At 45.7% G+C, this 12084-nt stretch overlaps 1 protein-coding gene across 2 annotated transcripts; it reads right to left on the bottom strand.

The window, feature by feature from the left end:
- Positions 1 to 7916: 7916 nt before the first annotated feature.
- Positions 7917 to 11861, bottom strand: LOC310708059 (transcription cofactor HES-6-like). 2 transcript variants are annotated; one of them, XM_083505770.1, is made up of 4 exons: positions 11580 to 11861; positions 11315 to 11401; positions 11106 to 11181; positions 7917 to 9835 (listed from the first exon to the last, which is right to left on the bottom strand). In XM_083505770.1, the coding sequence occupies exons 1-4, from the start codon at positions 11658 to 11660 to the stop codon at positions 9390 to 9392; spliced, it is 690 nt and encodes a 229-aa protein (XP_083361896.1). In that variant the 5' UTR covers positions 11661 to 11861; the 3' UTR covers positions 7917 to 9389. The 2 variants fall into 2 exon arrangements, with proteins under 2 accessions (XP_083361896.1, XP_083361895.1); XM_083505769.1 differs by having other exon boundaries at positions 11106 to 11187; positions 11580 to 11860.
- Positions 11862 to 12084: the final 223 nt, after the last annotated feature.

Here is a 12084-nt window from a genome sequence, read left to right as displayed (position 1 = left end):
GCTCCTCAGTCCCTCTGAGCTGGCGAACCCACTGAGTTGCCGAAAGAGTTAAATCTTGATAGAGTGAGCTGCTCTGCTCTCCATTCCCCCACCCCCTATTCTCCCACCCAAGCAAAGTGAGACTCACTTTGCAGTCTGCAGACGGCTGGAGTTCAGCAGCGGCTGCTGTAGGCAATGTAAGAAGAGCAATGCCAGCAGTCCTTCAACAGTGAAATTCAGACTTTTGAAGCAAGTCTGCGTAGCAGAGCTCTCCGAAGGCAGCATTTTGGTAAAACTGGTTTCCCCCATCCTTTCCCTCCCTGCTGAAAAGACTGAGGCACAGAAACCGTGCCAATTGCTCATTTGGAAAAATGCCATCAGCCTGGTTATGATCCTGCCTGCGTGGTTAATACCTGGCTGCGTGATCTTTTGTTTATCATGGGATTTCCTCTCTTTATAACTTACACAGTCATGGAAGCTCAGGATTATGAGGGGAAAGCTGCGAGGATGCTCTTTTGAGAAGAAGTCTGCAAGCCTGAACTTCACACCGAATTTATCCAAATATAGTATTGTAGAAACTAGGGAAGGGGGTCACAATTAATGCCTCTCTTGTCATTCAAGCACCCCCTACTACTCTGTGAGCACTTTTCTGGCACCACAGCATCCAAGCATTATGGAGTTGTGTCCTGGATCATGTTCCAAGCATGTTTTTCAGAATAAGCCACCATAGTGGGCATCTTGGGAAGGAAGGAAGGAAGGAAGGAAGGAAGGAAGGAAGGGAGGGAGGGAGGGAGGGAGGGAGGGAGGGAGGGAGGGAGGGAGGAAGGAAGGAAGGAAGGAAGGAAGGAAGGAAGGAAGGAAGGAAGGAAGGAAGGAAGGAAGGTAAAAAAAGCACAGCCAGAACCATTGTTTTATACATGAGGGTGGTACACAAATTAAACGTCTAGGCCCACATTGTGCAGTTCAAGTGAATGGATCCGCGCAAACACTGGGCAAGCGTTTGGAAAAGGAGGACTTCTGTTGAGTGTGCAAGGTGCAAACTGTGTTGAGGCGGGAGGCAGGAAGAGTCCCTTTTTCAAGCACTGGTGAGCATTTTCAGTTCTTAGCTGAACCTACCTGCAGTTCTTGAAGAATTCCACTAGCTGCCCTCAAGATAGAGAGCCAGTGTGGTGCAGTGGTCAGAGCATTGGGTTAGGACCTGGGAGACCAGGGTTCAAATCCCCACTTGGCCATGAAGCTCACTGGGTCAGCCACCTACAACTTACACCATCTGATTGTTGGCCATGCCGACTGGGGCTTAGGGGAGCTGTCATCTAAAACTGACCGGAAGGCATCAGGTTAGGGGAGGGTGATTAATTGTGTCCAAATGTATGCTGTCCATTGCAAAGGAGACTGCTCTTATTTTTGCAGACTAGTAATTCTTGTGGGCTAACATACAAGGCGGGCGTATCATTTTTATTCAGAGTAGCCAAAAGTCACAGAATAAGATCACTTGTGAGTTTCACAGAGCTCTCCTTCAGATTAGATATTATGCAAAAAGGGGAGGGGGGAGGACTAGAGTTTCTGACAAAGTGTTAAGGCAGGGGTCAGATACCTAAGGCCCATGGGCTACAAACGGCCAATGAGGGTCATTTAACCAGCCCATAGACCCCCATCGCCCGCTCAGTTGGCTCCCGTGCACAGAGCAGAGCAGGGACCACCTTCCGCGATGCTGGCTGACTTCCCGTTGGCTGCAGGAAACTCCTGCAACCAATGGGAAGCTCCACACACCTCCTCCACGCTGGAAGGAGCGCCGGAAATAGCATTTGCGCATGTGCGCGCACTCCGGCCCACTGCAGCGTCTGCGGGACCGTGAACTGGCCCAAGCCACAAACACTTTGCAGACCCCTGTGTTAAGGGGTTGTACTGAGTATGTGACAGTCTTCAGCAGGTGATTCAGGAAGCTTTTTGCAGACTAATGGTTCTTAACCTTTCTGGGGTCATGCCCCCCCCCTTGAGAATGTGGGGAAAGTTGTGGAGCCTACCCCCCACCTCAGATTTTTTCAGAAGGGCAATTTTCAAAGTAACAGGAAAGAAATTGATTTTATGCCCCGATCCCCTGAAACCCATTACTGGACCACAGGTTAAGAACCCCTGATATAGACATGCTTCTCCCCAGCAGAGGGAAATGGTTTCTGCCCAACTTCAGTCATCTGCTGCCTCAAGTCCCTGGCTTTCATTCCAGTGTGGTTGTTTGCCATACTTTGGACACTTCCACAGTCCACCTTTTATAAAAATCCCCTCCTCCCCCACGTGTTTTTCATTGTAAACATTTGTTCAGCACTTTTGCAGGGAAATAAACATTTTTTAAGAAGAAAAATGCTGGGGGTGGGTGGGGTTTGTAGCAGCGGCTTTGTAACTGCCACAACTATTCACTGCTTCTAAAATAGTTTGATCTCAAGCCAAAAGATCCGAGCTTTTTTTTCAAAAACACACTGGGTGGAGCACGAAAGCAATTTGAAACGAAGATGTCTTTTAGAAGTTCTTTGTAGGAGCTGCTAATCTGTGAGGCTTGGAGAACATCTAAATGAGACATCCATGGGGGGAGGAAGACGTGTGTGGGTCTTTCCCACAAAAGCAGCAACATTCTGGGAAGTGGTGTGTGTATGGACTCATTTGGCCCTGTCCACTTGACTGAAAACTGAACTACTGCTCTAGCCCTGGAGGACCTCCTCACAGGTGAGCAGCCCCTACATACCTGGGTGAATAAAGGACACCAGAAGTACCAGGTTCTCCTCTCACCTTCTGCTAATTAGACAGCAAATTTCAAGGCCGTGGAACCTCTTCCTGTACTTACGATAGGCTCCCTGTGTGAGGTAGAAGATTGGAAGACCAGGAGTCTAAATTACTCGGGGAACCTCCCCAAGTAGATGAGAAAACACCCTACTTCCGGAATGAAATGGAGGTGGTGGTGGTGGTGGAGTTTAACACGCTCATCTCTGCTTCCATATTGGTTTTAAACACAAGAACACCCAAAGAGGTCATATGTCTACCTTAGATCTTGTTTATCAGAAAACACCAACCGGATTTGAGCCCACAACACATCATCCAAGTTTATCATTCGTTTCAGTAAGATTTCAGTGTACCTTCCCCTGGCCTATATATTTATTTACATTCCATATAGTATATTCCATATTCACAGCTCTTCCTTGCACCATTGGCCTTTTGACCTCTTCAAAAGAAGCAGCTTTTCTGGACCTCTGTGTACATATATTCTAAGTGACCTTTTCACACATCTTGCCACAGAGGGCTTTTTTAGTCTCTAATGGTGGCTAGAATGGTGTTGAGCCACCAAGGTTAATTATCCACTATTTGGCTGCAAACGTTTTCCTGAAACTTCCTGTCATCTGGATTTTGGGCTTACAACAGGAATGGAGGAGAGAGGTTGGATGGATGACCATTTGGTACTACAGATACTCACTGTACTCTACAATTTTTTTCTGAGCCTTGCCCTTGCTTAGCAAGCCATTATGAGGTGGACTCTATTTAGCAAGATCACCCGTAAGGCAAATACTCCCCATTGACATTTGACCCAAAGCAATAACAAGCCCTTCTCCCAGACCCTTTTCAACTGATCTAAGTTATTTACAAGGAGCATCACTGACCACTGCCAATGGTGTAGTGCTAATGACTCCAGGGTTTTCCAACTGCATATCAAACAAGTATCCCCCTTCTTATGGCATGGAGGGGTGTACCTCTTTTTACAATCTAGTACAGTAACAACCCAGCTAGGGTCTTGCTATTACTTTGAAATTGCAAAGAATAAAGGCAGTTTCTATGTAGGGGGTGGAGAGAAAAGAGAAAAAGCATGAACTTTCTTTTCAGTGTAACTGCTGGAAACCACATCCCCACCCCAATGAAAAGCTCACTCTTCCTGCCTTTATCAAGGAGGTGTCAGATCTCACACCTTTGCAGTAAGGTACAGAAATGCAAATTTTTTGAAACCCGGTAACACCTAATGAGAGGATGTAAACTTTCTGTGAACTTAATTTGTGGATTTGTGGTGTGTGTTTTTTAAACCCCCAACATTGCTCAGAATGTTTCAATGCTAGTTGTACATTTCCAGATTGGACAATTTAAAAATACAGAACTTGAAGATGCTCCTTTCTCTTTTGAAAGACAAAATGACTTCAGTTTGTTAGACCTCCTGTTTATAACCCCCTGCATGTCTGCAGGAGACAAAAAATATATACAAAGTGTAACTCCAGAATTACATACCTCAGAATCAGCTGTCCTATTTCCATTGACTCTCTTCTCTATTCCAGCATCAAAACTTCACTTTTGTTAAACTTTGTTCACAGGTTACAATACTCCCCCTTTCTCCAAGTTTGCAGCTACTAGTAGTTGTACCTTATCTTGTAGTACCTTATCTTCAATTAACTAGGCTTTCATCCCACAAATTCCTGTTTTGCGTATTCAACAGTAAGCAATCCCTCCATACATACTTTGGGCTAATAGGTACACCATTGTTTTGAGAGCAGTAGCATCACCCTTGACCCAACTCCTCAGTGGTTAAACCCACCACTATGCATACAAGAGAATTTCCATTAGCACAGGCATGGCCACTTCCCAAGAGACGGTGATCTACTCCCAGTATAAAAAAAAAACTGGTAGTGATCTACCCATTGTCATTAGCTTTTTTTAGGAGGGAAGTACCCAGAGTTGTTGAGCTTTTTGGGGGGAGGATTGCACAGAGTTTTTTAGCTTCCCCCCCTAACTTTTTGTACACGATAAGGATCCTGCAATCTGCCAGGATTAGCCGGAGATGTACTGGTAGATAGCGATCTACTGGTTGGACACCCCTGCATTGGCAGAATGGCTTTACCAACCAGGGGAAAAGAGCATTACGGTATCAAATTGCTTTGTTAAAACGGCTGGGTGGTTTTCTTGTTCAAAACGGCTGCATGGCAAACAGACCTTGAACAGGTTAAACTTCTCTGTTGCTTCTGCAAGGATCAGTTTCATTGGCTGAATGTGTCATATACCTATTAAAGACACAGAACCTTACTGGGGGAAGGAGAAAATAACTTCTCTACACTAGATTCTCTACTCTATACTACTACCTCATAAAAACATGATAGTAGACTTCAGGACCGCAAGTTGGTGGGAGGGAATCCTGTGGCCTTTCAGCTATTGTCGGACTATAACTCACCACCTCAACCCTTGACCATCAGTCATGCCAACAGCTGATGATGGGAGTTGGAATCCAAAATTCTCTGGATGGTCACAGGTTTCCCACCTCTGTATTAAACTAAGGAGAAGACTAATCTCCCCCCTAGAGTTTACTACATACAAGCAGCAGGAATTACATGAAGTAGCATTCAGGAATATGACAGCTCTTCCTACAGTACATAATTGTGCCACCAGAAAAAACTCACATCGGGCAGGATCACAACAAAAAGTTGCAAAGATCTACCAAAGTTAAGAGATTCTGGAGCCTTAGAAAAGTAGGCATGTATTATACAGGTTTGTGAACAGAATATGGGGTTTTGTTTTTGCTTTTTGCACCCACCTTTTCTTCAGTGACACTCAGAAAGACTAATACAGAGCAAAGTGACCCAAGCAATTATTGATAAAAATTCACGACTTTAGTATTTGCTTGTTTCCATGGTTGTCACTTTGAGGCTTGCGAATCGTATCAGGACAAAAAAAAGAGGTTTGTTTCTCTATGGCTGGAGAGGAGAATTGCCAATTACGCTGGATGGGATCTGGCAGCTGCTTCCCATAATCATCATTCAGAAAGAGATGAGACTTGAATAGCGAGGGAAGGCTGAGGTTTTCTTTTCGACAAGAATGAGTGTAGCTTTCCTTTGGTCAAAGCCGCCTAGGCCTAGGCAGAAGTTTAGAAAGCCAGAGACCTGTAAGTGAGAAAGCTACTGACACAGCAAACCTGCAAATTTTGCACAGAGGTGGCTCTCTCACATACACACACGGGAAAGGGGAAATGTTGAGTCTGGATGAACCATATTTTCCAGATTCCCACTTTCATATGAACAATTCTACTAGAAGTCATGCAATTACGCACAAAGTGCTCCCACAAAGATGCAAAAGTCCAGGTCTGTGACTGTAATAAAGTTCATTCATTCATACGCAAAAGTCCAAGAAATGCCTATATTGCATGCACAAACCCACACACCTAGAACTTGCTAACGTTTCTGCACCACCCAAACCTTTAAACCTCTTTTGATATACCTACCCATGCCCTGTATATGCAACCTCTTCCCACACCCGTCTCTAGGCGGAGGGAACCATAAACTCTTATAACAACGTGTCCCTTTCGGTGGGGCCACAAAGTACACAGTAACAACAGCTAGGGTTTTTGAATTATTTTCAGCTAACAACCAGCAAGGCAAAGCTGTCTGTACATTCTGTCTCCCCTCCCCACAGCAGGTTTGAGAAAACTGGCTCGGAAGAATGATACAAGGTTGGTAGGTAATCCCAGCCCTCAGGGATAGAACCCAGTGACAAGACACCTCTCAGATTTGCACCCGGGAATCAGAAACATGGAATCATAGAGTTGGAAGGGACTCCAAGGCTCAACCACCAGAAACGCAGGAATTCTGCTCTGGGTGAGCCAGAACCACCAACCTTCTGGTTAACAGCCAGACCCACTTGGATAAAGAGAGTATAATCGCCCATAAGTGCAGACAGCTTAAGTACCTATATCAGGCTGCTCACAATGTACAAAGAGCAACTCAAGGCTAGCTACAGTTTTATTTTCTCCTGAAAAACTCCTATTCATTTATTGCAGAGGTAGTCCATTATTAATGTGTGGGTACCAAGATGTATACTGCCTATTCAAGGGTCTAAGGGGGCCAGTGTAACAGTCCTTTAACCCTATGATTATGCTGCATCCTTGCTAATTAAACCTTTGTGCGATTTTGATGCATACCTTCTGAGGGAATCAAACAAGAGCAGGCCAACCCAAATATTGTCAGGATTACATTTAAAGCCTCAAGCTTGAAAACCTATTTTTTCAAAACTGAAAAAGGCTGGACTTGAAGCATAACCCTGGGCTACAAACCACACTTACCTGGGAGTAAGCCCCACTCAATTCAGTAGGACTTACTTGTGAATAGACATCCTTAGGGTGATGTTCCTAGACATTTGATGTTAAATTGACAGCTTATAGTTATTTTGAGGTTCTCCTATCCATTGTGATTTTTTTTAAAAGGTAAGATCATCTGCTACGTCCATGTTTTCCAAACCTGGGTCTCCAGCTGTTTTCAGACTACATTCCCCATCATCCCTGACCACTGGGTCTTGCTAGCTAGGGATGATGGGAGTAGTAGTCCAAAAACAGCTGGAGACCCAATTTGGGCTCCTGCTCTAGTCTTCTACCCCACAATACTATTTTTTCCCACTTAAGAATTTGCAATAGTCTACTAACACAAATAATAACTTGTAATATTTTAGTTCTAGTCCAGAATACCTAAGAGACTGCAGCCCTAAATGCTGTTACTCAAATGCTGCTTTTAAATACAAAAAAAAGTACAAGGCCCTGCTCATGTTTAATGTCCCAAGTAAAAATTTATTTGACCTCCCTGGGCCTTAACTTAAGCTGGTATGATTACAGGCTATTTCCTTTATTCCATACACACTCTCTCAAAGTCATTATGTATAGGGTGTTATTTTCACTGGAACTGTCCATACTAACGCTTAGTTTGCACATCAAAACATTCCCTCATCTACTGTAAAAGCAAAAAAGGTCTTTACAGGGAAGACTTCCCCTTCATGGGGGGAAAAGTGGGAGGGAGAATGTGGGGCTCCCTTCTAGTTCAAAGGTAGGTGAGAATCTAGCAGTCAGAGAGAAACAACTCTTGTGACAGGCTTAAATTACGGGACATCCAGTCCGATGGCTTAAAAGTTAGTCACAAAGCACACGTCTACCAGTAAACTTTGTTTCCAATTTTATTATTCCACATGGTTAACAAAAAGGAAGATTACATAGCTAGCCCTCCAACCTTACTTTTACCCCTCCCTTTCTTTCTCTATGCTGGGACATTTTCTTGCGTTAAGGAAACTTACAGCATAGATCTATATTACAATGACAGCTCTGTGGAAAGGTAACAGCACAAACAGCTCACACATCTTAAAAAATAAAAAAACCACCTGTTTTTAAGTGGCGGAAAGCTGAAGTTGCAGTAGATCAAAGAACATCTTTCGAGTTTCTTAATTAATGGCATGTAATTCAATGTTTTCCATTCAAACCGGGAAAGTATTCAATGGTTCAAACCCTAACTAAGCCATTTGTTATTGGTTTTTACACAATTACCAATGTTGTTGCTTAAAAACAAAGGCTTAGCAATGACAAACTAAATTGGGAAGTCACGTAACCAAACGCAGGAACATACGTGTGCCAAAAACCAGAAGTATAACCACCGTGTTAGCCCAAGAATCCTGAACAAATGAAACATTCCAACTCCCCATACTTGAACAGGCAAGTTCAGTACAATAATTAAGTGCTTAATTACCAATGTTTGCACTCAAGGATACATATTTATGAATTGCTCACTTGGAACAGAATTTCTAGAACAGACGTGTCACCCACCCCTCAAAATACATGCAATCATTGGTGAATTTAGTTGCTTTTATTTTTTTATATATAAAAAGATTAAAATAAAACATTTGACAAGCTATAAAACATACCACAATAAATTCAAATGTGCTAGCTGTGCATAAGACACGTTTCTAAAAGGCACCCTGCCACCAATATTTTAAATGCTCACCTAATTCCAGTCTGGCTCCTAGTTTCCTCTTCCTTCACTGAAGGAGAAATCCTAGACCACTAAACTCATCAAGAGACTAGCTTCACCAATCCCTTTCAGGGATTTTCCTTTTTAAAAAATAAGAGAGAAAAATATCTATCACTAGAACATTTGAAGTTGTGCATAACTGCTTAACTTCATACATTTCACTGGTATTAAACCACCAAGTTTTCAAATGCACAAGGGTTTTCTCCTAATCGAAAAAAGGTAGTGATTCAGGGCCACTTATAAGGACCATTAAAAAAACCCCAAGGAAACAAAAAAGGTAAGTTGCAAAACACTGCTGTGCTTCAACAAAAGAGCTCTGCTTCCATACTTCCATCTCTTTTAACCCACACCCTTAATCATAAAAAGAAACCAAGACTTTCCAATATTCACCTCTCGCACTCACAGATGAAATGTTAACACATTCGAGCTATTTAGCCTGTCAGGATTTGACAGTGTAAGAGTGTCCAGCTATGCAGTCCTGAAATACAGCAACATTACAACACAAATGCACCATCTGAAATCCTCACCGTCTCTATTCCAATGGCTAGAAGAACACAGTGCTCAAGTATTCTCCCTATTAGGTAGATCTTCGTTGGTTCCTGTGCAGTCTCTTTACTACCAAGGTCTCCACATAGATTTGGAAAGGCTGGAGGAAGGCACATTTTGCGTCCTAGACCTGTCCAGTCCATCCAAAGAGATGTGGCTTTGCTCAGCCTCCGTGTCTTCCACATCAGAGCAAGTCTCCTCACTGGAGGAAGGTGAAGGAAGAGGCGAACTGGGACTGGGCAGGTTCAAAGCTGGAGGCGATTCCCCAGGCGTCTGGGAGAGCCCATCGCTGCCAGGCCACTGGCTGATGGAGGGGTCTGACAAGACATCCGCTATCAGGTCCTGGAAACTGCCTTCGTTCAGAGGCATCGACTCCAGAAGGTGGTTCAAGAGCTCTGCTGCAATGGTGGAATCAATCCCAGGGCAGTTGGAGACAAACGTATGAACTTCATGCATGCACTGAATGTACCCAGCTGCAAAGCGCTCGCTGGCCTCCCGCTGCAGTTTGTCACTATCTGAGACCACAGGCAAAGAGAGAAACACAGGAAGGGTCACAAAACATCCATTTCTCCTCTCCCCAGTAGTACCGCAGAAGGCTATCTACTCCCTTGCCCATCAGTGCTGGCTAGATGCTAAAACTACATCCCACTCCCCACCATACCTGCCAATGCCAAACTTGAAAAATGAGGCCCAGAGGCTTCTAACTAAGGGACAATCAGCCAGCACCACTGCAAATCTGGCTGAGGATACAACCTGTATGTTTCAGGGTGAAAGCCCCAGCCTTTATGCAACGAGATAGATATTTTGGAAAAACAAGGTAGATGGGGCTGATAGATAAGGTTTTATATACCTAAATGTGCCTGCTTTCTAGTAACAGTTGCGTAAGAATAGTTTTAACTAGACTGAGCAAAGTTGGATTTATGCAGTCATTTCACTGCAAGTCCAATTCACAACTCAAGCTGAAGCAGAACTGCAAGACTCCTTGTCACATGCACAGCTCAGCCTAGGTATGTTTACTCCAAATAAAACAAGTCTCATCATAACAATTAAGTGAGATCAAAAAAAGGATAGCAGCAGCCACTAGGTAGGGCAACAGGAAAAGAAAAAGAACATAAAGTGGAACCAGAACAGTGAAGACCAGCAACTTTAGTTCAAACCAGAAATACTTCAGGGGTGCTCTAAGTAGCACCGGTTTTGTGTTAAACTCCCTGGTTTGTTGTGGTATCGCAAGGGGCAGGGAGAAGAGACACCATGCATACAGCCCTCAATGGCAAAGAGGAGGAATCAAAATGTAATGATCGTAAGGAAGTAAAGAGAGCTGCTTACAATCCAGCCCTATGCATGTCTACTTGGAAATAAGTCCTACTGAATTCAAGGGGACTTGCTCTCAGGTAAGAATAGACAAGACTGCTGCCTTACTAAGGAGAACAGAAAAGATAGCTTCCCACCCCCAGAGAAATGGGAGTACAGAATTGAAACGCTTTATTGGCAAAATAAGCAATGGATGCATGTGCCATGCAATCCTTGGGTCCTGATGCTCCCTTCTTTTCTAAAAAATAATAATGCAATTTAACTCTGCACCCCCCAGCCCATTTCCCTCCCTCTATCTGACAATCCCCTTTAATTTATCTACCCAGCAGCTTCCTCCTCCAACCCTAATAAGGAGTACTCCTCTAGGTAACCGAGGAAACAGCCAGATCCCCGATGCAGGACCAGGATGGAGATGGGAACGAGAGAGATGGAAGGAAGGATGGATGTCACAGGGGAACAGCTGCGGCCACTCACCGATAGACCTGTTCTGCAGGATGCCTTGCACCCGCTTCACCGTCAACTCCAACACCTCGGCGTTCTCCATCTTCGCCTGGAACTAGCAGCAAGCAAAAGGAGAGAGACGGGGGAAAGGACACAGCAAAGAGCGATCTCGTCAGTCCCATCCCCCCTTCCCGTCCTCCGCGCCCCCCCCCCGCCCGAAAGCCCTCCGCCGGCCAAGTTACCTCCGTGTCCGCCAAGATCAGCCGCAGCTCTTGCAAGCTCTCGTTGATCCGCGCCCGCCGCTTCTTCTCCACCAGCGGCTTCCTTGCCTAGCGAGGAGAGAGAAAGAGGAGGGGAGGAGCAGAGGGCGCCACTTGCAGATCGTTGCACGCGCGCCCGCCTGCAAAAGCAGGCGCGCACGTCGCGAGAGCAGCCCGCCCCAGAAGTCCATCCCCCCCCCACACACACCCCCGCGCACCCGCTGCACAGCTCCCGCACCTCCCTCACCTTCCTGTCTCCTCTGGCCTCGAAGAAATCCTCGTCGTCCCGGCTCGATCGGTTCTTGCTGGGCCGAAAGGAGGGAGCCATGGCCGGATCCGGGGCGGTGCGGATGGGGCAAATGCAGGACGACGGAGCGGGGACGGAGAAGTGCAGAGCAAGGGCGGCCGGGGGCGGAGGCAAGGAGGCGGAGGCCGGAAAATAGTGCAGCGAAATAAATAGATGAAGCTGCAAGGCTGCTGCCTCCGTCCCGCACTCCCCCGCCCCCTCCCGCGGCCGCCGCCCCGGCCCTATTTATAGCCTCTGATTTGCATGTCAATGAGTCTATTGGACGCGGCGCGCCGAGAGGAAGCCCGAACGTCGAGCGAAGCCACCAATGGCGGGCGGGCGCTTTGTCTGGCCGGGCGCTTTCGGGGACGTTTTCCTGATCGTAGCAGAAGCGAAAGCAGCGGCAGCGGCGGGGGGCGGAGGGAAGCCGCGCTGCTGGACAGGGACCGTCGCCCAACGCGCGTTT

This window comes from Podarcis liolepis (assembly GCF_965112155.1).
Source record: "Podarcis liolepis genome assembly, chromosome: 5".
NCBI lineage: Eukaryota > Metazoa > Chordata > Lepidosauria > Squamata > Lacertidae > Podarcis > Podarcis liolepis.
This window is presented reverse-complemented; position numbering and strand designations above follow the sequence as displayed.